This window comes from Dermacentor albipictus, chromosome 1 (genome assembly GCF_038994185.2).
Source record: "Dermacentor albipictus isolate Rhodes 1998 colony chromosome 1, USDA_Dalb.pri_finalv2, whole genome shotgun sequence".
Classification (NCBI taxonomy): domain Eukaryota; kingdom Metazoa; phylum Arthropoda; class Arachnida; order Ixodida; family Ixodidae; genus Dermacentor; species Dermacentor albipictus.
In genome coordinates, this window is record NC_091821.1 from 9,462,881 (window position 1) to 9,486,981 (window position 24,101).

A 24,101-nucleotide genomic window follows, 5' to 3' on the forward strand; every position below is an offset into this window, starting at 1 on the left:
GGCCTCTCTCTCCCTAGACATTTTTGTGTTGCAGGGTGAGCATTTTTTTCTTTTGTGTGTATGTGTGTGGGGTTGGGGGGGGGGGGGGGTGAAACCGAAGGTAATATCGCTATGTCGTCATTTTGAGAATGAACAAGTAACAGACAGTTTTTTGTGAACGTTTATTCCTTGGTTTTCCGAACATCGAATTTTCAAGCTTCATTAAACTGCTTTATGTGTGGGTGTGCTCCTCTCAATTAAGGCCTGTCACAAAGGTTTTTTTACTAATCACCAAGATTTTAGCAGCCACAGCTACCACATTATAAGAATGAATTCAAAAGCACCAACTTTCTGGATATTCAAGAATACAGCCATCCCTAAAAATTCAATGCCTTATTGTACACTTCTTAATATATGTAATAATGTGTTGCATTTGCTATTAAGTAGTAAAAAGTTTGCATTGCAGGTAGTTTGTCACATGCTGACAGCTTAAAAATTGACTTTATTTTATAAGTGGTTAGTAGTATGAGTAGTATTTGATTGCTATGGTACATGGCTTTAACAGCCAGTATTGTAGCATTTACAAGTTCTCGCAATGTCTTGCAAAAAGCACTCATAATGCTATTGTAATGATCGGGCATATGTAATTACACAATTGTCATGGTTTAGGAAGCCCTGACTTTCCGAACAATTGTTATAGGCACCCTTCACTGCCGTCATTTGCATTCGATGAAAACTAATGAAAGAAGCTGGGAAAGATGCTGAGTGCAGCCTGAAAAAAACTTGGAACTCTATATGAAACAGTTTCACATTTGGGCAGGACACGTATTGACAACACAGGAACTGAAAGATGAAGTTTATAAGGGACTGGTGCAGCCTGCAGTACTTCGTGAAAGCAAAACAATCACAATGAAGTTTAACATTCAGAATTTCCATTGGCTGAGATGAGTGTGCGGGGTGGTGCAAAAAGTTCATACCACTACTTAATACTATAGGCTTCCAGACCTCAACTCGTCAATCATTTTTCAACGCACGCCAATTTCGCGAGTGTCCACTACACCATTGGCAACACTTGTACAACCTTTTAGCTTACCTTTGATATTTTTGTCTGGTTACAGCGTTTAGCCTGTATCTTAAATTTCTTATTGCTGTCTTGACATATTTAATAATCCATACAGGTGTGTGAAATATCCTTGCTTTATCACTGTGGCCACGGGTGGCTTGCTGTTTAGTTAACTGCATACTGCACATTCATATGTTCTTCATTGTTATGTATTTTTATGTAGATGTATTTTTTTATGTAGAAGCAGCATATATTTGCATATATGCTGCTTCTCCCTCTATGTTGTGCATTGCACTAAAAGCACTAGGCTGTTAGCAGTCGGTCATACAAGCAAAGAGAAAAGTATAACATGATAACAAAAAAATAACTCGCGTTACAGATGTCAGAGCTAAAGTTCAAGAGCAAAGACTTGAAGCGGCCCCAAAGCAATTACAGCAGAAGCAGTTTTTGCAGACTGGCGGTTACAAAGCACCCTTTAGTGAACATCTTCTGGCAAGAATTTTCTAATAGGCAAAGCAAATTCTAGAGTTGATGTTTTGCAGCAGTCAAGCAGAGCAGCGCATTTTTCCCTGCATTGTTCGAGTAACAAATACCTTTACCCAGTACATGGTATTGGTTAATCTTTTTATGTTGGTGTTACTAATGCCTGCCACACACACTTGGCATTTCTTGTTGCAACGAGTTCCCACAAATGATGCTGTGAAGCTGCCGCCCTGCAGAGCAAAAATTCATCCCGCAGCCATCCATCATGGCGATTGAATTGAGACTAAAATTAGGTGCAGCACTGGCTGCTTCTGGCATGAGGTAGATGCAAGTGTGGTCATCGCGTGCATCTTCTTCACATCGACTAGCTGTAGCTGCACTAAATCTCAAATTTCTGTTTAAAGGACACTGAGAAGAACACACTCATAGAGCCGTACTGGTGTATGTAGGGAGGATCTAAGCAGTTCAAGGCGCCACACCTTGCCTAATATTTCACTCAAGGTCAGTCCATGCTGTTGTGGGGATGGAGCTTTCATTTATTTATTCAGCCACTACATTGGGATGATTGACAAATCAAACATTAGGACATTGTAAAAATGCTACGTTCACTTGAGCAGTCCAGGAAAATGAGGCTGAAGAGACTCTTTTAATTTATACATTTATTTTGAGGGCTTCTCACCATACAGAAATGCTGCGGTGTTTGGCAGATGCCATTATAGCCTTGTACTCTACAAGCCTAAACACTGTGCTTGTTTACTCAAAAGGTTTGAACTTGTTTAGGGCTCATTTGAAGTTGCACAGCCATGTGCACTAGAAAAGATGAAAGCTGTATTGGCAAATAAGCAATTAATATTTATCCAGCTGGTCACAGGAAGTGAGGTCAGCTCAAGAGAAGTTGATAATGTACTGTTTAGGAAGATTTTAACACAACACTGTGGAAGGAAATGAACTCAGCAAGAACAAGACTGCGGTATGTGACATAGCTAACAGAAGAATATGCATCTAGGCACAGAGTTAAAATATGACTTGTCTATGCACCATTACTTCAAAAGCTGTATAATTGTTCAGGTATGGAACATGCTAATGTTGCTACCTTGTATACTGCATAGTAGGGTGCTGTACAATATATGAAATCTAAAACGCTGTGATGGTTTATAATGGTGAGCTGTGCGATTGCACGTGAAAATTTGATTCCAAGTGAGTTAACGTTAGTGATTATACGAGATAAGTGATAGGTGTTGGAGGCACACCACAACACACCATAATAGTTACAAAATGTCTTGGGTATCAAACAACCAGTGTGGTATGGTGCACCAAGCAGATGGTCCTGTGGTCTCTTTAGGAGCATACCACTGCGTACAGCTCTCCATAGCAACTTTTGTGCTGATGTGCTTCCTCTCGTCTGGTAGCCGAACTTCCTATGGGAAAATAAAATAAAATTATGGAGTTTAATATCCCGAAGCGACACACAGGCTATGAGGGACGACATAATGACGCAATGAGGTGAGGGTGCTTTGGATTAATTTTGACCACCTCGGTGGTTGATTTAAGTCCACCCGAATTTTAATGCATGAGCACTTTTGCATTCCTCCCCCTTTGGAACATGGCTGCTGTAGCTGAAATTTGAACCTATAACTGTGTGCTCAGCAGCAGGGCACCATAGCCACCGAGCCATCACAGCAGGTCAGTTGAGAGCAAATATGTTTTTTGAAGGGATACTAAAGGGCAACAGTAAATTGATATAGTCTAGTATTCAATCAAAACTCTATATGCATTTATTTGGCAGGAAAATGTTAATTATTGGAGTAGAAAATGAAGGACAAACTTTCATTTTTTGTTGTTGTTTTGTTTGGACTCAAATCATAGCACCAGTACATTGGTGTGCCATCACATCTCATATTTGGTCTGTCTTTGCATGGAAAAAGTTCTCAAAACTTCCTAAGTTCAGTCTTGAATTCTTCTTATGTGCGATGTAACCCTTTATCCACAAACAGCACTGAAGTGGGGGGTGTCTGAATCCATCCGTTACTGGCAGCTTGTGGAGGAGGTGTAAGGTGGCGTCTCCATGTATCTTTTGTTCTCTTATCTTTTCTGTCTTAGTAGGCCTTTTCACGTGATAAAGGTTGTCTTTCTGCTGTTGCAGAAGGTTAACTTACCAATCTGGTTTTGCGTGATATTTTTGTTTAGCATCCCTTTAGCAAACCTTTGTGCATGGTTTCTTAATGCTCCAGGCATATTAGGGTAGCAAGTCAGATTCATGTGGCTGATTGCTAATGCCTTTAGTCAAACGTGATTTAAAGAAAAATTTCATTGTGTCTATTATTGCATGTATTAAAGCAAGCGATGAGCTATTTTCTACAGCTTTGATCCTGCCGTAGTTGTCCACAGGCCATGGATTTCGCTTTCATGCTTTTGGTTGACAAGCCTGAGGAAGAGAGTGAAAGCTTTAATGAAATCCAGATAATTCTGTTGGCATATATTTAAACACATACATGCTACTCTGTGTAGGGAGGGGGATCGGCGACACAAAGGCCCTGAAGGAGTGTGGGAAAAGGCCAAAAAAAGGGCAAGAAAAACATGATCGTAGTATAGACAGGTGAGGCAGAGGTAGTGGTATTTATGTAAACAGTCTAGAGCGTGCGAATCAAGTGGATTTGAAACCATGAAACACTTTATGTTGGAATGTCAAGGTTGCAGAGACAAAAAGACATGCTTTTTTAGTGTAACAGGGTTGCCTTTTGAGAATTGCTACATCTTGGAAGCACACCAAGTCCTATGCCTTCTCCTTCCATGGAATGTCAAGCTTTAAAATACATTTTTTCATTCATTCAAGATGCAAGCTGACATGCAATTTCAGTGCATAGCCTCTTGCTTATTTTATTTACACCTTTATTTTGTTGGATGGGTTTTTCTATGGCTCCTTTTAGGGTGGGGAGGGGGGCGCGTAAGCATAATATTGAAGCTTGGCTTAAGGTTTTATGTCTCAACATCAGCAACGTCAGCCTATTTTATGTCCACTGCAGGACGAAGGCCTCTCCCTGCAATCTCCAATTACCCCTGTCCTGCACCAGCCGATTCCAACTAAAGCCTGTGAATTCCTTCATTTCATCACCTTACCTAGTCTTCTGCAGTCCTTTACCCCGCCCTTCACTGCGCTTCCCTTCTCTTGGCATCCATTCTGTAACCCTAATGGTCCACCGGTTATCTAACCTACACATTACATGACCTGCCCAGCTCCATTTTTTCCTCTTAATGTCGATTAGAATATCGGCTATCCCCATTTGCTCTCTAATCCATACCACTCTCTTCCTGACGCTTGACGTTACGCCTAACATTTTTCGTTCCATCGCTCTTTGTGCGGTCCTTAACTTGTTCTCGAGCTTCAGTGTCAATCGCCAAGTTTCTACCCCAAATTTTAGTACCAGTAGAACACATTGATTGTACACATTTCTTTTAAATGATAGTGGTAAGCTTCCAGTCAGGATCCGACAATGTCTCCCGTATGCACTACGACCCAATTTTATGCTTCTGTAAATTTCTTTCTCAAGATTAGGGTCCTTTGTGAGCAATTCACCTAGGTAAACGTACTCCTTCCCAGTCTCTAGAGGCTGACTGGCGATCCTAAACTCTTGTTCGCTTGCCCAGCTATTGATCATTATCTTTGTCTTTTGCATAATAATCTTCAACCCCACTCCTGCGCTCTCTCTGTTAAGGTGCTCAATCATTTGTAGCAACTCATCCCCAGTGTTGCTGCACAGGACAATTTCATATGCAAATCGAAGGTTGCCGAGATATTCGCCGTTGATCCTCACTCCTAAGCCTACCCAGTTTTATAGCTGGAATACTTCTTCCAAGCATGCAGTGAATAGCATTGGAGAGATTGTGTCTCCTTGTCTGATCTTCCTACTTTTCTTGTGGAGAATTAAGGTAGCTGTGGAATCTCTGTAGATATTTTCCAAGATATTTACGTATGCGGCCTGTACTCCTTGATTACGTAATGCCTCTATGACTGCTGGTTTCTCTACTTAATCAAATGCCTTTTCGTAATCTATGAAAGCCATATAGGGAGGCTGGTTGTACTCTGCGGATTTCTAGATTGCCTGATTAGTGACATGGATGTTATCCATTGTCGAGTATCCCTTCCTGAAACTAGCCTGTTCCCTTAGTTGATTGAAGTCCACTGTTGCCCGTAATTTGACCATTTCAGGTGGATTACGGGTATAGACAAACATAAACTGCTCAACAAATCAGTGTCCAGGTAGCTAATGAGGAAGATGTGCTAATGGTCTTAAATTCATTTTAAGACATATGCTGAAATTGCAGAATGGAAGCAATGCAGTAGTCAAGTTGTGCCCACTCAGCAGAAATTCTCAGACTAGTGCCACTTTTTAGATATCCATCTTTAAAATCTGCTTGAACAAAAATACAGAAAATGAAAAGAAAAAAAGATTGTATAGATGCAGGGAGTTGATTTGCTTTCGCACTTGACCTGTATATGAGTAGATTCGATAATTTGAAAGCTCCAGCATTTACAAGCTCAATGGTATTGGGATGCAAAATTATTGCATACCACACTTTGGATGCGCATTAATGAGCCCCAGCTGGGCAAAAATAATCGAGAACTCTACGCCAAGGCATCTGTTGTAGACCGTGTGTTTGACTGGGGCATCTAACCCCATCAATCCATGTCTAAAAGCCTGATGCAGTTTTCTCTCTCTTCCACCTGAAATGTTAGTATGAGACAAGTACGTGAGAGGAAAGAAATGAATCCCTCAAGATAGGGAAATGAGAAAAAGTGCAAGCCTTTTTGTGAACTGTCTCTGTGCATCACTGTAAATTATAGGACATAGTATTTTGTATATTAGCTCTTGTAATAAACCAAAGCAATCTGTATGGAAGAGCTACTCAAATTCCAATGGGCTATTTTCCTCAGCTTGCTTAAATTTCTATAAGACACGAAACACTAAATATGGGCTATGGTGTGTTTCTGCAACTTTGTATTGACAATGAATAGTGTGGCAGTTTAATGCCACATTTGATACTGTGGTGATGCCAGAACATGCACTAGAATATTTACAGCACAATTTAAGTAGTATTCAACGAGGTAGTACAACGTACTAGCACCATCTTGAACTTTCGTGAGACTATGTAGGGGCTAAAGCGAGGTGCGTTTCCCTCTTCTGTTTACACTTAAATACTTGCCAGGTAATTATGGACTAGTAGTCGTCATTTGAACCTTGCCTTGAAACCTCACATCAATATTTTGGCTAGTTTATTAGTATTAGGGATTCATTATTTAAACGAACACTATAGAGAAACAGCAAGTGAGCTTCAAATAGATAATTCATTTAAAACTCTATTCACATTTCTATTTTAAAAAAAATTATTTTTTAAGTTGGCTATCGATGCAGAAAATTACGACCAGACTACATTTTTCAATTTTTGTGCCAAAGTTGTGGTACTGATGACATCAAGCCTGTGACCTGGGTTTCACTCCGTCTTCACATTTTTCTTTTTTCATGAAGAAAAAGTTAATAAAAGTTGCCGGCTTGAGTCACTGGCGGGGAGTGGTGTCACTGATGGCTGTCGTGGTAATTTGAAGGCTGTGTTGTTGTTTATCTTTAGAATTTGTGATAAGCCTGGTTATAGTGAATTAGAATATGTGGGCAGTGCGCCGACTGATGCTTGCCTTGCCTATTCGTGGGTGTTTCGAGAAGTATTGCACATAGCAGCGGCATTGTTGTCGCTAGCTATTGAGCATGTCCAGCACCCTGTAGCTCTACCCATGGCCGGTCTGGAGCATGTGTCTGGTCAGATACTAGACACACGCTCCATTGCCCGACACGCTTCGGCGCGATGCTCCTTCAATAGTTAGCGACTGTGGCACCGCCACTACTGGCAACAAAATATGCGTCGGGCAGAGAGGAGCGATCACGCTGCTCAAAAAGAGGTTATAGTACATTCTAGCCTGCTACAACTAAGCTGTTCCCAGGTGCTGAACTATAATCTACCAGTCTAGGTTTACATGTCTGGTATCTTAGAAAAACTTCTTGTTGGGCAAGTTGGTGCCTATTAGCAAACAGTTTTATAACTCCGCAAACGAACAACCACAGAGAGAGAGCACGCAAGGACAAGCGCAGTACACAAGGACACAAGGCTGCACCTGTCCTTGTGCACTCTCTCTCTGTGGTCGTTTGTTTGCGCAGTTATAAAACTGTTTGCTAAAGTGCATGGTATCAAAGATCCATAGCCTTGCGATTATTTTGCAACACAAACTTTATGAATAAATTTAGTATGAAAGTAGGCAAGTGCTGCTGGTACCTTTGCAAGCTTCCCCTCCTTTTTGCTATTTGAAGTGCGCTCAAAAGCTGGGCACCTGTGATAATACCCATCATGATCTGCCCATCATTGCTCCGTGCTTTCGTGCTGGCATGGCCTCGAGGTAGTGTGATGTGACCTCCGTCGCACTGCCTGATCTCGCAGGCCAGAGTGTTGGCTCAGTGGTATCATTCTCCACTGCCAGGCGACACCATCACCCTGTCGGTGACAAGATTTCTTGGCTTATGCTTCTACTGGAGGCAATGTTTAGTCGTGAGATATAAAGAAACCTAACCAATGCCATTTTGTTTAAAAGTGCATAGAAATATTCACAAGAAGTGGAGGGGATTTCTCGAATTTGAGGGCAGCTTTATGAACAAAGCTGTAGGCTCCTTGCTACAAGTACAGAAATAACATTAGGCTCAGATGTTGGGCCACTGTTTGCCCTTGCACAATACCAAAAAAAAAACACCATTACCTTAAGAGGCAGCTTGACAAGCCAGAAAGAAACTAAAGACAGGTGACAGTACAGCCTTGAAGCTCCTGCACCAGGTCAACATGACCTGTGGCTTTTGAAGGGATTTGCTCGTAGCTGATTGTTTTTTTTTATCAGTAACGAGACTACATTCTATCCTAACAAACGAGAAAACTGAACTTGGCAAACTTTGAGACCATTTACCGCGCCTTGTCCTGTCGTCTTTCTTGTGTCTGTTGTTTTGTGACACAACAAAGTATTCACAACTGCCAAATAGAAAAAAAAATAGTTTGAAATTCATGACATTGCTCTGACGCACAAGTGCTGGGGTTTCTGCACCAAATTCAATAAGGGGATATTGGCCTCAATTTCCTCATCTAGCAATCAAGCTTTTACAGTGTAATTAATGAAACAACACATTTTGAAACAATACTGTGTCAATCTGAGCTGATTAATTTTTTTTTTCTTTAATGTCCCTTTATGCTGTGTCAGGGGCAAATGCTGAGAGGTTGGATTTCAGGCTGGTGGTTCGTTTGAAGTTCATTTGCGGGTTAACAGGCACTGCTGAGGCTGCTGGTGTTTACTTTGCTGGGTTGGCCTGTTTGGCTGTTTACTAAGTGGAGCATTTTGTCATTAAAGGAATAAGAGTTAAGACTGGCTTTCTTGTCTTTTTTTTTGTAAGTGGCATTGACTTATATAATGATTCTGCTCTGCTCCCTTTCTTATGAAAGCTCTGACTTACGTGTTGTAGGTGTTTGAGAACAGCCCTGCTGCGGATATTATTGACAAGTTCAGCGATGTGCTAGCATTCTCCAAGCTAGTTTCCAAGCTCATGGTTTCCGAGATTCGGAGGCGGGCTTCAAATCAAAGTACAGGTTGGTGTTGCCTCTTCCTATACATGCATTTATATATTTCTTTCTCACAAATAATTTTTTTACATTGAACAAAAGGCTGCAAATTTATTTTGTATGTAAATTTATGTTAGTGTTTGTGGTGCAAAAGGTTGTGGAAGAAAAAGATGGATGGGCAAAAAGAACGCGGAACTCAACTAAATTTCTCTTTTTGTTTGAGTGTGCAGATCCTGAGACCAAAATACAGGCAACCCTACAAGCCATCACATACTTATGTTGTAGTGTGCAGTCACCTTTTGCACCATTAACATTGTCAGCTGTGCATCAAGCAGCCGAACATTGTACTTTGCTAAATTTACGTCCATTCACATTCTTCAAAACCTGCTTATGCGACTTTCCTTTCACCCCCTTGCTGTTGATCGAAGGTGTCAGAAGTTTCATGTGATCAGCAGTAAGTAAAAAAGTGACTGCACCCAGTCCAGTAGCTACCATAAATAAAGCTCTACATTATGTGGCATTTGTGCACAGAGCTGACTATAGTGGCCGGATGAAAAACTACAAAACCAGCTTTGCTAAGCAAGCTGATGATGCTAATGTGCATTGTTATAATATTAATCATTGGTGTTGCCTAGCCCACTTGTGACCAACAATTCTGCAAAAAGCAGCCATTGTATTAGCACTTCACTGTATGTGAAACTACCATGAAAATCATGTATAAAGCAAAGCTAATGCTTCTTTTTCATAGATGTAGTAGCAAGGAGTCACCTCTTTACTGAAAAAAAACTGAAGGAAGGCTTCTTTCGGACTGCAGTGCGTTAAATTTTTTCCCAAGTTGCAGGCTATGCATGTACTGTTGCGTCAGCCCCTTAAATTAAGGTGGACTTGCACAAGAGATCGAATTGTTTATCCAGGTCATGGACAGCAAGACGTGGCTCTGCGATGCCAATTAGTGCCTTGACTATTTTCTAACTCTTGTGTGTGATGGAACGAAGTTAGCACCCTGTGCAGCAGTAAATGTACCTGTATGCCTACTAGCAGTTTGTAAACTAGTGTGGTGTACTACTGGTATCATTTCAACTGCCTTTGTATTCATAGCCTGACATGTCACCTTTAATTCCATCTGGCAAGCTTGTTTGCATGTTCTGTTGATTTCACCAATTGTGTCGCGTGTAGCTGTGTAATCCACAAGCATACGCTTGCATCCCCCCCTCCCATATCTTGTGTATAACCCAGAGAGTGCGAGCAGTGCCATTGCACAATTCCTGGAAATTGAGAGCACAGAGGAGCAGAGCCGTGGTTGGATGCTGCTGGCCACCATGAACTTGTTGGCCAGTGGCGGGGCCCCACTGGTGGAGGTGATGACCTCGAGCGCATTGCCTTCTACGTTGGTCAAGTGCCTCTACCTGTTCTTCGACCTGCCACAACTGCGTGACCCTGACCGCCTGGAGCCCCATTGCGAGTTCACACCCCGCGAGCGCCGGATCCTGCTCCAGAAAGTGTTCGTTCAGGTGCGCACAACATGGAAGTGCATTCCATTGGCATTGAAAAATATTGCACTTCAAGTTCATAAGTTCATAAACAGGTCTTGACACAAGTCGTAACCACCTATTACTCTGTGCCAGCATCTCAGGGCATCCAACAGTTACTCAGGGCGAGTGCACACAAATAAGTCGAACCTTGATATAATGAACATAGATATTATGAAGCGAATCTAGACATTTTTACACTGATATCAGCGTGTAACAAATATGTGCTAATAACAAATATGTGATATAATGCAGGTATTTTCATTTCAATGAGACTTTATTATCACTGTTCAACTGTACAGTCAACGACCGATTTTCCGACATGCCTGATAATTTGGATGCCTGCTTTCATGACACCGTATAGAGCCAGTGCATAAGGACGTCTGAAATTTTGAACACTGAAGCCCTTCGCCGTACGATTTTTTGGACTTTTTGTTGGGACCACAGGTCTGAAACACCCTATTTGAAGCCACCGTCATTTTGATGATCTCGTAGCCTCCAACCAGCGATCTCGCACGCTGATCCATGGAAGCCATTGTAGTCATTTTTGTGCTGTCGTTAGGCCTAGCTGCTTCGATGTTCGCTAATCAAGCTTCCTGCTGTCTGGGGCTGCGTTTTTCATATAAACGATTCCACGCTGTCGGCAATGGTGCCGATTGCACCTTCGTCAACCTCCCCGATGGCATTGAAGCACATAAAGCATGGAAGGGTCTGAAGCATTGCATAATGCCGGTTTCCGAAAGTAAGTTTCGCCGCAGTACAGCTGTGTTACGCGGTCAAGCATACGCAATGTATTGCGTTGAAGCATACCAATACTGTGAAGGGGTCATTGTAACAGCATAAAATGTGTTTCCTAATTATACACGCGCACACCCGCCATCTCCTGTTACAGTACGAGCACCAAATGCCAAAAGCTTTGCATAAAGCTGGTTGCCGAAAGTCAGCGTTGCCCCAATATGGCTATGTTATGTGGTGAAGTCTATGCACTGTATTGCAGTGAAGCATACCAATAGTGCAAAGGCACCACTGTCACAGGACACAGAATGTGTTCCTTAATGACAAACACACACCTGCCATCTCCTGTCACAGTACGAGCACCTAGGAGCCTATGATTGTAGTGGTAGGCCTTTAAAGTTATTTTGGACGTGGATGTGGTTGTTTGAGCCCTTAACTCAGTCATTACCACTAGTTATGTGTTTATGTTCGGAGTGTTGAGAGATATTATGTTTTAAACTTTTATTTCAACACGTAGTAGTCGCAACGTATCCTGCAATATGTAAAATTATAGCTTGATTACTGGTGTTTTGAATGGATGCATAGCAGTAATAACTGCTCAAGCAATTTTTGGGAATTCTTATGTGAAGCTTCAAAGAAGCACCTCAAGGAGCACAAATGGAAGTTGTAAATTGCAATTTTATTATAAGTACTGAGTGTAAGAAATATATACATATACTTTTGTAACCTAACTTTTGTAACTCAGATCATGCAAAAAAATTATGACGATTTGTTGGTGTGAATACTAGCGATAGTGATGCCTATGCTATGCGGGAAAGCAGTAGCATGGCAAATGTGGAAAGGCTGTTTTTACATGTGCGCACTCACCTGGTTTGTTTTTTACTGCATTTTTTATGATTGCAAAGTAATGGCTGTCAGGTCAGTGAGAGTGCTGTAGCCTTCTATTGCGTTCAGTCAGCTTTTCTGAGCAAGCAATATGGTTTAGTGTGCGTTCAACTGGCACTGGAACCTCCACATGCTTTGTTCAGTTCCTGTTCAGTAACTTGGAGTGTTGCACAATATTGTGCAGTAATGAATAAGTGCACTTGCACAGGTGGTGTTCAAAATGTAAGAGATTAGACAGCCAGTCAAGCTTCAGTCGAAGGTCAGTCTGAAATTGACTATGTGTTTCTTGTAATAATTTGTACATGTGCTGTTGAAGCGTTGATGGATAAAAGAAACCCATGGTGGGGAAAATAAAGTTGCACTTGATAGTAATTGAACACATTTATAAAAATAACACGCGCTCATGAGCATCTGCTGTTGTTTGAGACATTGTTTAAGCAGCCGATATGTCGTATCAGAACATTTACAAACCGAGAAAAGCTTTTGTGTCTTCACTGCTGCTGTCACTTAAAAATTATGCGCCAATTCGACCAAAGCGCAGTTTTTGAGTCTTCTTAATGAAAGAGTGCTAGGAGCACTGGAGGCTAGTTTTGCGAAACCTCCATTCGAAATTTTATTTTTCCAGACTCCCAAATCAGCCGAAAATTGTAAAGTTCAGTCGTTATTTTAGACGGCGCAATGACGTCGCTAGTAAAAGAATTTCAATGGAAATGTTCAACAGTGCATAGAAAAACTGTTCATCAAGAATGGTTGTTTGCTGGGCTAGTTGGTTCATTGCAACTTATGTAACAGTGCGGAAAAAAAAATAAGGAAAGGACAGCAATAAAGGCTGAGTGAAAAGAGCGCTCGGTCTCTATCGGTGTCCCTTCCCGATTTTTTTCGCACTGTTACGTGAGCTGTTGATCAAATTAATCGATTTTCTATCAACACAGTAACAAAAGAGTTGAAGGCACTCAAAGGCATGCATTCATTTTTTTGGACTGCCTGATTTTTCGGATGTTTTCGCAGTCCCTAGGGAGTCCGAAAAATCAAACGTCTGTATTTGCTAATGGGTACCTGTAAGGTGTCTATGCTCTCTGTCATCTCTCTTAGCTCAGCTCCCCCTTAGTACTCATGAGCGGTGCAATCTAATGGAAGTCTTGTCCCAGCCAACCTTAGGCCAGCTGCTTCCATTTGCAGTGTGCTTTACTACTTTGTGCCTAAGATGTGTGAGGAGGTCCACTTTTGAAATATTGCAGGAGGTCTAGGATTATGTACGCAGAGGAAGGAAAGGAGACAAAGCCATTTCTTTCTTTCTTTCTTTCTTTATTGATTTATTTAAGACAATGAACAGATTGTCTTAGGGGACACGGCTAAAGGCAAAACATTTGCCTGACTAGGCCGTGCCACCCGTACATTGGCAGCAACATGGCAGTGGCAGGCTTTCAGGAGGTCACACATGAAATTAAAGTAGTACACATTTTCAACACTTGAGTACACAATTCGCGTAAGAAGAAAGAAAAAAAAAGGTTAAAGTTTATACAGTTTTCTAATCAATTGAAGCACAACAACGACAAAAAAAGTATGTACGAAATTTTCCACACCTGTAGCTGAAAGGTTAAAGTTTACACAGTTTTCTAAAAACAACAACAAGAAACATGAACAAAATTTTCTATACCTGTAGTTCAACATTTCTATTAGTCTTCGGATAGTAACAATTCTTTTACCGTTTTCTTAAAGCTTTGCTTTGATATTCCAGAATTTAGCAGGTCCAATACCAAGGGGTAGTCGTTTAGAAGGTTAGGAAGTTGAACTGCTAGTTTTTGATCTCCGTATTTCGTTCTGCAACGTGGTTTTCCTATCAGAGTTTTTCTGAGGTTATAATTTGTCGTTCTGCCATGGTATTTACTTTGGAAGGAACATTTGTCTTCCCAGAATTGCCGTGAAATTTCGAGGAATAATTTGTAAGTGTGAAGTTTTGATGCTGTTAATATTTTGTATTTGTTATAGTATAGTTTAGTGGTATCAGTACGTTCTAAGTTACCTATCGCGCGCAGTGCGCGGTTTTGGAGTGTTTGAATTGATTTTAAGTTAGTTTGTGTAGTGGTTGACCAAACTAGCAAACAATACGTTAATCGAGAATGTATAAGCGCGTTGTAAATATTGCGCTTCACATTTATTGGTAGCAAATATCGCAACCTATTTAGCACACCGACAGCACGAGCGATATTTTTTCTAAGAACGTCTACGTGCGGTGACCAGGACATATTTTCATGGAATATAACTCCTAAAAATCTGGCTGTTGTTGCCTGTTCGAGGTTGACCTTCTGAAACTGGAGTGTTATCTGAGGGTGGATTATTGATTCCTTTTGATTTGTGCTCGCAAGCTTATAACAAGCCCTCTTTCTTCTTCCCCACAATGTCAGTATGTGCTGAAATATTATATCGCACACTAGGCACACTGCACCATTCGCTGTTGTCACTGATTTTAGTGGTAGCTTTCAGGAATTGAGCGAGCCAAGGAAGGATGGGAGAAATGGGAGAAAAAGAGGCTGTTTGCTAAGATGCGTCGTTTGCTACAAGGGCGCAGATCTAGGTGAATTTTTTGTTTGTTATTCATCATGGGAAGCAGGACTAGGCAGGAGGTTACTTCAGAGAGAGAGACTGCAAGATAAAATTAAGGGAACAAATGGGTCAAAGTACAGTTAGAACTGGAACATGTCTTCGTGATATACCACGATGCCATGATGACATGCTATTATACCCGCCAAATGCGCCCACTGTCAACACTTAGACTGTGAACGCCACCAACAGAGGGGCACAAGTCTGTGGTCCAGTGGCAAGTGACTCCATACACCTGGGCAGCAGCAGGATCAGCAAGAACCGGGTGGATTCTGTCAATAATAACAGTTGGGTGTGTTTGACTCAGCAGACAGCTAGACCAGATGCCGTGGAGGGGTTCCCCGTGTGTACTTATGTTTAGGCACACATTAAAGGGCCCCTCACCAGGTCTGGCCATTTTGAGCTGACAAGCGGCAAAGCATACAATGTGTGATAACGATCGTGTCTGCAAAATGTTACATCACTACGCACTGCAGAAAGATTTGAAATTTCAAACCGAACGCCATTTTCCCTTCTTCTCACGGCCACCGCGTTCCAAGCCAGAGGATGACCTACATGTGCTGGTGTGCCTATGTTCACGTGTTTGTGCCGTGACGTCACTTGTGGTGACATGTGACTTCAAGAATTATTCAAAGCAACATCTATTATTTGTGTAATATGTTGCTTGAATAGACAAAATAAAGCTTAGAGAAATAATAAAACGCACAAACCGAATGTCTGTGTGTTTCTGTTTTACTTCACACCGCAGCAAGAGAGATGTACTTCTGTTTCGTCTGCTTGTTCCCACGTCGTGCTGCAGTCGCGCACGCAGACACCAAAACTGTGTCATTTTCTACCGTGTTCCAGCGTGGGATCATGCTCTGTAAGCCGCTTATGTCTGCCTCAGTATTCGTGTAGCACTAAAATATACAGCTAGTCAGCTGTCCTTGTGCACGGCGCGCATAATCGTGCGCTGCGCAAAACGAGACAATAACAACAGCTCGCGCGTGACATCGTCAGCATAAGTGTGCCGCGCCGCAAGAAGGCGAAGACCAAGAAATGAAGGCGGGGCCCGTGACATGCATCACGCGATCCTCAAGATCCAGTATGGGAGAACACAGGAAGGAATTCTGGGCAAGTGGAGAGAGTCTCTCGCTTGGCAGTGGAGCTTGCCTCCTGAAATTGTGGGTTCACGGCAGTGAAATATTCTGTCTCGGCTATTAATGAGCCAATTTGAAAAATGTTTGCAACAGCACACTCCCTAGAGGACACGTAACAATGCCCAGCATATAACCGAAGTTTGCTGTGTGGCCTGGTGAGGGGCCTTTTAAAGAATCCCAGCTGGTCAAAATTATTTCTGAGCTCTCGATTACGGCTCCTTTCATGGCCCCATGTTGCTTTCGATCATTAAGCTCCATAAGCCAATCAATTTACTTTTTATGCCTTCCACAAGCATTTTGCAGTGGCACCTTGCATTGCTCTGCAGCTGGAATTGTGCCGTGTCATTTACTTGATTGCCTTTACGTTTGCACGTCTTTTACTGGCTGTGCATGATTGATTGTAGTGGTTGTTTTAGATTATGTGTTGGAAGTGCAATGAGCAAGTATTTGTTGATATAGGTGCACTTGTGCTTGATCATGCTCATTTTTACGTGTTTGGTATTCAAAATACCGTCGAACCCGGTTATGTCGAACCCACATATAGCAAGTTATTGTGTATATTGAGCAGCTGTAAAATCCCCTTGAAAATCCCATGCAAATGTATAAGGCTGGTGTGTACATATATAGTAGGCCCCTTCACCAGCAGATTCGATATATCGAACACAGCATTATGCTGAAGACCTCAAAATGCACTTTTTTTTGCACTTTGAGGTCACCTGGCGTCTGGAGGTGGAGAAGAGAATCGCGTGCTGGGGGAAAGTGCGCAGGACTCGGCGCGCAACAGAGTAACGCCACCAGAGGAAAGTCTAGGTGGTGTTGAGCGAAGGGGGAAGGAGAAACAAAGTGAAGCATCGCAGCGACCCATATGCTTGCCTGTCACCCGCATTCACAGAAGTGAAACGTGACTGTAACTTTATTTGTTCTTTTGCACTTCTTGCTTCTTGCACACCTCTTGTTTGCAGTCAATTTAACTCATCAAGCTGTTCGGCTAGCCCATGTGCTACCTTGAATGTGAACATTCCTTTACGATTTTCATGGCGTCATCGCATGGGTTTAGTGCCTATTTGTGGTGTAATTTTTCTGCAAACGATGGCCACTGCAGGTGTAAAGAAAAGAATCAACTTGGATTTTGCAATGAAGTTGAAAGTGATCCAGTGTGTTGAAGCCGGCGAGAAGTCCACGGTGAGCAGATGACTTTGGCATCCCGTGCAGCACATTGAGCACGCTTCTGAAGAACAAGGAGAAGATAAAGCTACAGGCCGCTGACTAAATAAGATTGGGAGCCTGTTGTGTGCACATTCCTGCCCACGAGAAAATCGAGAAAGGTCTTTATGCCTAGTTCTTGGAGATTTGCGTGAAAAACATTCCTGTCGATGGCCCATGTTTATGGCTGGGCCATGTGGTTCGCTGCCGCCTTCGGCGAGGAAAACATCAGCGACAGCACTCGTTGTCTGGAGAGGTTCAAGAACTGCCACAACAGTGCCTTCTTCATTTCACAAAAGAAGCGAACCAGAATCGGGAATTTTTTTGCACGTAAAGTGTCCTTGCTTTTTTTTCCAAGTTGCTTGCAGTAACCTAGCAGCCCTTGGACGCACCATTCAGTAAGCCGCCGTGTGCCTCGGTACCTATTATTTTATATATTGAATCACCTAAATATCAAACTTTTTTGTGACCCCCTTCAGATTCGATATATCCGGGTTCGCCTGTCGACAGTTTTATGTTCTCTCCTTGATTTGCAATAATCGGGCACCATTCTACTCAGATCTGTGCTCAGCTGAAATGTTGCTGTTTGTCCTATAATATTTGTTGTCCAGAAAACTTATTGCATGATAGATCACACTGATAGTCAACATGCCATCATGTGCATTTTAGTTTTGCTTAAAAGGGTATTCATTTTTGTCAGTCCTACAAACAGCTAACTTGGCACTAATTGGACAGTTCATTTTCATTGCCTGTAATAGAGAGTTTTTCTTAGGATATGACCTCACTCAATTTGCATGAAGGGAAAAAGCTTGTGTTGTTGACTTTGCTAGATGCATTATGGTTGTTCTGTTTTTGCTTTGGTACACTTATGAAATTTAATGATCACATTATAGCACAGGAGTGGTGTGCATGCTGTTGAATTCCGCAGCTATTTGGATGTTCTTAGCATTCACAATAAAAAAGCAATTCATCTTGAATGAGCAGGGATGCCTGCATTGTGGCCATCTTCAAGCTGTAACTCTCAGTTAAGCATATGATGCCATACTTTTTACTGTCACTGCTATGCAATTCTTTATTTGTTATGCATCCACAAGTTCACTAGTTAAACGGTTCGCTTCATTACTTGTGTCTTGTCTCCACTCTTCCATCATGACAATACTTTGTCGTGTCTCATGCAGGTCTTAGTGCGGCTATGCAGCCACTCCGCCCCTGCAGAGGAGTTGGCACGGAAGGACGACCTGACACTGCTTTTCAGTGCCATTACCACCTGGTGTCCACCGTACAACAATGTGTGGCGCAAGAGTGCCTCCGAAGTGCTCATGACACTGTCTCGACATGGTCTCACCGCTCCTGTTGTCAATTACATCCATAGTAAGTGACCTCATCACACCTCTACTTGCCATGGTTAACATGGTTTGCTGAAAAATATGAACATAAATAAAGCCGGTCAAGAACATTGCAGTTTTTCCACTGTCATTCACCTACGGAAGTATTGGCCCACACTACAGACAGTTTAACATGTCTTGCTGAAATTGGCAGGAACAAATTCTTCAGATTTGCCCACGGTGAATTCCCTCTATCTGGCATATCTGGCAACAACTATTAAAATGTAGCATTTTTCTGGAAGTTGTCCATCATTAAGGGTCGTTATTTAAAATTTGGAGTATAAATGTGTTCTGAATTTCAAGTAATCATTGGATACATTGTTTTAAATATAAGTATTCAATTTAAGAATAACATATTTTTATTCCTTAAGGTTACTGTGAATACAGTAAACCCTACTTATAACGAAGTTATTTGGACAAGAAATTGACTTCAAGAAATTGAAGCAGTATTTTGTTAAAAAGTGGTGAAGCTGTAAGCGAGTTATATTAACGTGGGGATGTACACCCCAACAGTGTGAGAGCCAGAATTTCGTTAAAAGCAGAGGAGTTGTAAGCAATACCTGTGTGTGGAGCTGCATGTGTTACAGTCGAAATCCGCGATAACGAAACCTCACGACAGCGAAATTCTCATGACAATGAAATACAGTCGATCCCGGATATATCGAACTCAAAGAGGATCGCGAAATAGTTCGATATATCGATAATTTGAAATATAAAATATGCACGTCAAAAGCTTCTCTAACATCTCCACTCATCTCAAGGCAGTTTCCCGATGTCGTGACTAACGGGAACTTACCGATCTGTGCCTCCAAGGTGCGTAAAAAAACAAAAACACAGCGCGATGACCAGAGCACTTTATTTCGAAGGAAAAAAATCTGTGACCTTTGCTTGCTTTTTCTTCTGCACCATCAAGTTCATTAAGCTGTCCTCAAGCTTATTGACAGTGTCCAAATGAGAAAGGCCAGCTGCTTCCATTGTGCCACAACAGCGGTGAATGACGCTGAAAACTGATGCAAGTTCAGCTGCAGTGCATGGTGGTTGGTCCTCTTCGTCGAAACCTTCGCCGCTGCTCGAGTCTGCGTCCTTGTCGCCCATGATGTCAGCTACAATCTCCATATCAGCGCCATTCGCTACAGCTTGCACGTCGTCGTCAGGGCTGACGAAATCGTGTGCTGTAACGCCGCCTGGGATGGCACCTGGGAATGCCGAGAGCTCGCGAAATTTGCTGTCCAGGCATTCTGTCCTTCAGCTTAACATCGGCTTTGTTCTTGAGGATCGTGCTCAGGGTATTGCGAGGAATTCCGAATGTGGCGGCGACTGACGACTTTTTCTCGCCAGCCTCCACCTGTCGAATGATGTCCGCTTTAGTTGAAAAATCCAAATTCTTGCGTTTCTTTGTGGCCATGGCTCCAGAACACGTGCCAAAAGCAGAAAGAAAGATGCACGGCAACACACGAGTCTCAAGCCTTCGCGTTGGCCTTGTGAACAAAAGGAACAAAGCGAATCGAAAGATGCACCGCTCCGCGTCTCCGCACTACCACAAGCCCAAGCTGCACTGATCTCATTCGTCTCGCTGCGCCAGCGGTGTCAGCCAACCAAAACACAGGAAACGGGCGCCTGCGGTCAGCGTGGTTTCTCCCTCCCGCTTCCTTTTCACACCCAATCGCACTCCAAGTGCTCCTCGTCATGTGCCTTTTACCCGCACGCCCCTTTCTCGGAGTGCGGGGCGGTGCGCGTGAGATCACGGGAACATAGTGAGAGCTTCGTGAGGAGAAGTGCACTTGCGGGGGTGTTATGCAATGGGAGAAGCGCACTTGCAGGGGTGGGGTATGGTGGGAGAAGTGCACTTGCCGGGGCGCAGCTCAGCACAGAGTTTGATACATTGATATGCTGGTGCACAGGAGTTCTATATACGTGAACAATAGCGCTATACTTTTGCGTGGGGTTCCCAAGGGGATTTTTCAACTCTTCGATATAGGCAATAGTTATATCCGGGATCGACAGTATTTTCATATCCCCGGCGAACACCCATAGGATTCAATGGATTTTGTACCTCTCAACAACAAAATCTCACTGTACTACAATCCTTCATCAACGAAATTTGCCGAAATGTAACCCCGCATATTACCTATTTGCACAAGGCTAGCAGGTTCCGAAATTTGTTAAAATGTGATTGCTTTGCACTAAAATTGCATAAAATACCACCACATTACACTTGCGTGGATGCCACCATTTTTGTTTACGAAAACAACCAAGTTCCGGGAGTGATTGTGTGCTCTGCCATCTTGTTTGATGTCATGGGCGCCATCTTGTTTGATGATCGCTTGTTCAAAGAGGCATTCATGTTACTACCAACATGTGACGACGGTTTTCGCACACCTATACTCGCGGACAACTTTCTATGGCAATGAAGGGAAAGCTACGGGAGCTTGGCTGTTACACATGTGCTATGCCACCAAGTAGTTTGCCAGTGTTTGACAGTGCTTTCGGTTGCTCGGAACAGACGCTCAATTGACGCAGCTTAATGTGCGACGGTTTCGTGTTTACCCAGATGGGAAGGGAAAAGCCGCAAAATAAGTAAACTTTTACATTCACTGGTGTGTTTTACCTTACTCAACTGTTGCTAATAAGGTGCTTATGTTATCTCATTCCCAGCTTAAACTGACGTGGATGAAAACACGGGACTCATTTTAGAAGCGCTCTCACTTGTGCGCACTTTGCTTCCATAGCTTTCCCTTCATTGCCATAGAAAGTTGTCCGCTAGTATAGTGCAGTGCTTAATGTGCATCTCAGTGAGCAAATCGCAGCAAAAACAAGGAAATCCACGTCTCACCGATGTGGAATTGTTTACGACGCCTCAGATGGCAGTCGTAGCATGGAGTGCCACTCATCAGGCCGTGATTAAGCGATCGCCCGGGAATACACATCCCTTACTTCAAGAACACTGGTTTCGGTGCCGCCTGACAGGCATAGCGTGCAGATTCTACACCGGACGTAGATTTTCGCGAAGGGCCCGTAATCTCGATCGATTGCCTTCGGGAATGCGAGATACGATTACTTTCACGCTCGGCACCAGACACGTCGGTGTCTATGGGCAACAGTGTGCACTGGAGAAATTCTGTTGCTTGCGTGGAGCGCTATTGCTGTGTCCAGTGCTGGGTTATGCAAAATCTCGCAAAAGTTATCATATTTCCGAAAGCAATTGACCAAGAATACTGCTTCACGACAGTGCTGCCACTGCTGATCGACCCATGCGGCTCACTTTGTACTGTCAGCAGTGCGGTTCTATATCCTCGAGCAAGGCTTGCCAAAGTAGGCTAACGGAATTTGAGAGTAAAGTTTTGTTTTGCGATGCACTACCTATCTGTGCTGTCTTATTTCGCAACAACGAAATTCTCGCAAAAGCGAATTTTTTCGCATTCCCCACCGATTTCGTTATTGTGAGGTTCAACTGTAGTGTGTGTTGTGTCTGTGCTTTGTTTTTGTTTTCACCACACTTCCTTTCAATAAACCCTCACCATGTCACCATAAGTACCGTATTTACTCGCATAACGATCGCACTTTCTTGTCAAAATGATTGACGCAAATTCAGGGACGCGATCATTACGCGGGTTAAATTTCCCACAAAAAGAAACATTTCCTTTTTTCATCCCGCATTTGCTGTGGGATGACAAGCAGGCAGCTGCAGCTGTCAGTGCGGGACACCAAAACAAAAATGGCAGCCGGCAGAGCAAGCCGAATGTGCCGAGCGCGATTATTTTTCTTCTCGTGAGTACATTACGTGCATTGAAACAGTTTCTTCTGTATCAGTAATGAATAATATCGTTAATATTGGCAAATTTGCGACACTAATGTAGCCATGTCCTCTTTGAGGGGACAGAAATAGAGATGGGCGCGCTTAGCTGCCAGTGACAGAAACACATGATGGGCATGCTGCGGAAACTGCGGCATTTGTGTTCATTGCTGTCCTAATATGGCATGCTTCCGCTAAGGGTGCGTGAATATCTTAGCTGCGTTACAAGCGTCAGCATATGAATAGGGTACACTTCTAACGTATCCGTGTAAACGTGGCCACTATCATTGCGGCTCGCAATTTGTTGCCTGCCCACGAGTGCAGACAAGAAGAATGCACAGTGGCAGAAACACATGACGGGCATGCTGTGGAAACTGTGGCATTTGTGTTCATTGCTGTCCTAAAATGGCATGTTTCCGTTAAGGGTGGGTGAATATCTTAGCTGCGTTACAAGCGTCGGCATATGAATAGGGTACACTTATAACGTATCAGTGTAAACGTGGCCACTATCGTTGCCGCTCGCAATTTGTTGCGTGCCCACGAGTGCAGACGAGAAGAATCGGAAGGCGCCCTTTATTTTGTTGTTGTTGTTCACCAAAACCATTCTAAAGCCTACAAATAATAAAGCCGAGGCAAGTTTGGTTGTAGCTTTTTTTTTTTCATGGAAGTGCGAAAAGTGATGAAAGGAATGAAATGGGGCATCTGCTTAAGAATGTTGGGTGCGTCCAGACCGCTTGGTATGTCTTCAAGAGTTGTTCACGTAGCATTCAACAGATGGTAAGCGCGATCATCATTAGCTAGACTTGGCACACAACATATCGCTGTGACAAGTTCAGGGTGCGATCTTTACACGGGGAAAAAAAAAGAATTTTGACGACAAAATTCAGGGGTGCGATCATTACGTGAGTGCAATCATTGTGCGAGTAAATACGGTAGTATGCTGGGCGTGTCAGTGGGCTAACCTCTCCAGATATCATTAAACATTCACTCGCTCTCTCTAATGGTATATGAAATGTCCAATTGTTTTCTTTTCCAACACCTGTGATATTTATGGTCCTGTTCAAATATGGCTTTTCATGTTTGTCTCTTTGCAGGCAAAGGTTGTGTGGCACTATGTGTAGAAAATGTGCAGAGAGTGCAAGAACTTTCCCCATTAGAAGTTGTAGAAATGTTCGTCACCATTTTCTGCTTCCTGAAGGACTCAAGTGAGGTTTCGCAGCTGTTGCTTGATGACTTCCGATCTTGCCAAGGATACGTGTTCCTTTCGGAATTTCTCCTAAGGTAAAATGCACTTCGAATGTTAGACTTGGCGATGGTTGCTTGCTGTAAGCATCATTTTCCTTTGATGTGTTTTTGTTTAGCAATGTTTAAAGAATGAGCATGATAAAATGTCACCCTTGACAGCTTTCTTTTAGCAACACACATTTCACTAAATGTGTGTTTTATTAAAAATGCATAATAATTTAGTATAAGATTGTTTTCTGCCCGAAGATAAACTGCGTGTAGTTTTTGAGACATTTTCAGATTCGTTCAGCTTCTGCAGTTTTGTGTAAAATTAGGAAGTCTTTCATGTAATCAAATACCTTCAAAACAGCCTCTTTAGGCTGCTTTTAGTAGCTATAATTATGCTTGTTTGTGTTGAATTTGAGTGTTTTGAGCTGTCTT

General features: G+C 42.6%; 1 protein-coding gene across 1 annotated transcript in view; it reads left to right on the forward strand.

Moving 5' to 3' along the window:
* The window catches only part of bchs (WD repeat and FYVE domain containing 3 bchs), a 244,799-nt gene that overhangs the window by 3,388 nt on the left and 217,310 nt on the right, over positions 1–24,101 (forward strand). The window contains exons 3-6 of the mRNA XM_070538948.1: positions 9,070–9,193; positions 10,403–10,677; positions 18,437–18,629; positions 23,531–23,717. Coding sequence (XP_070395049.1) covers positions 9,070–9,193; positions 10,403–10,677; positions 18,437–18,629; positions 23,531–23,717 — 779 coding nt within the window. The remainder of the gene's footprint in view (positions 1–9,069; positions 9,194–10,402; positions 10,678–18,436; positions 18,630–23,530; positions 23,718–24,101) is intronic.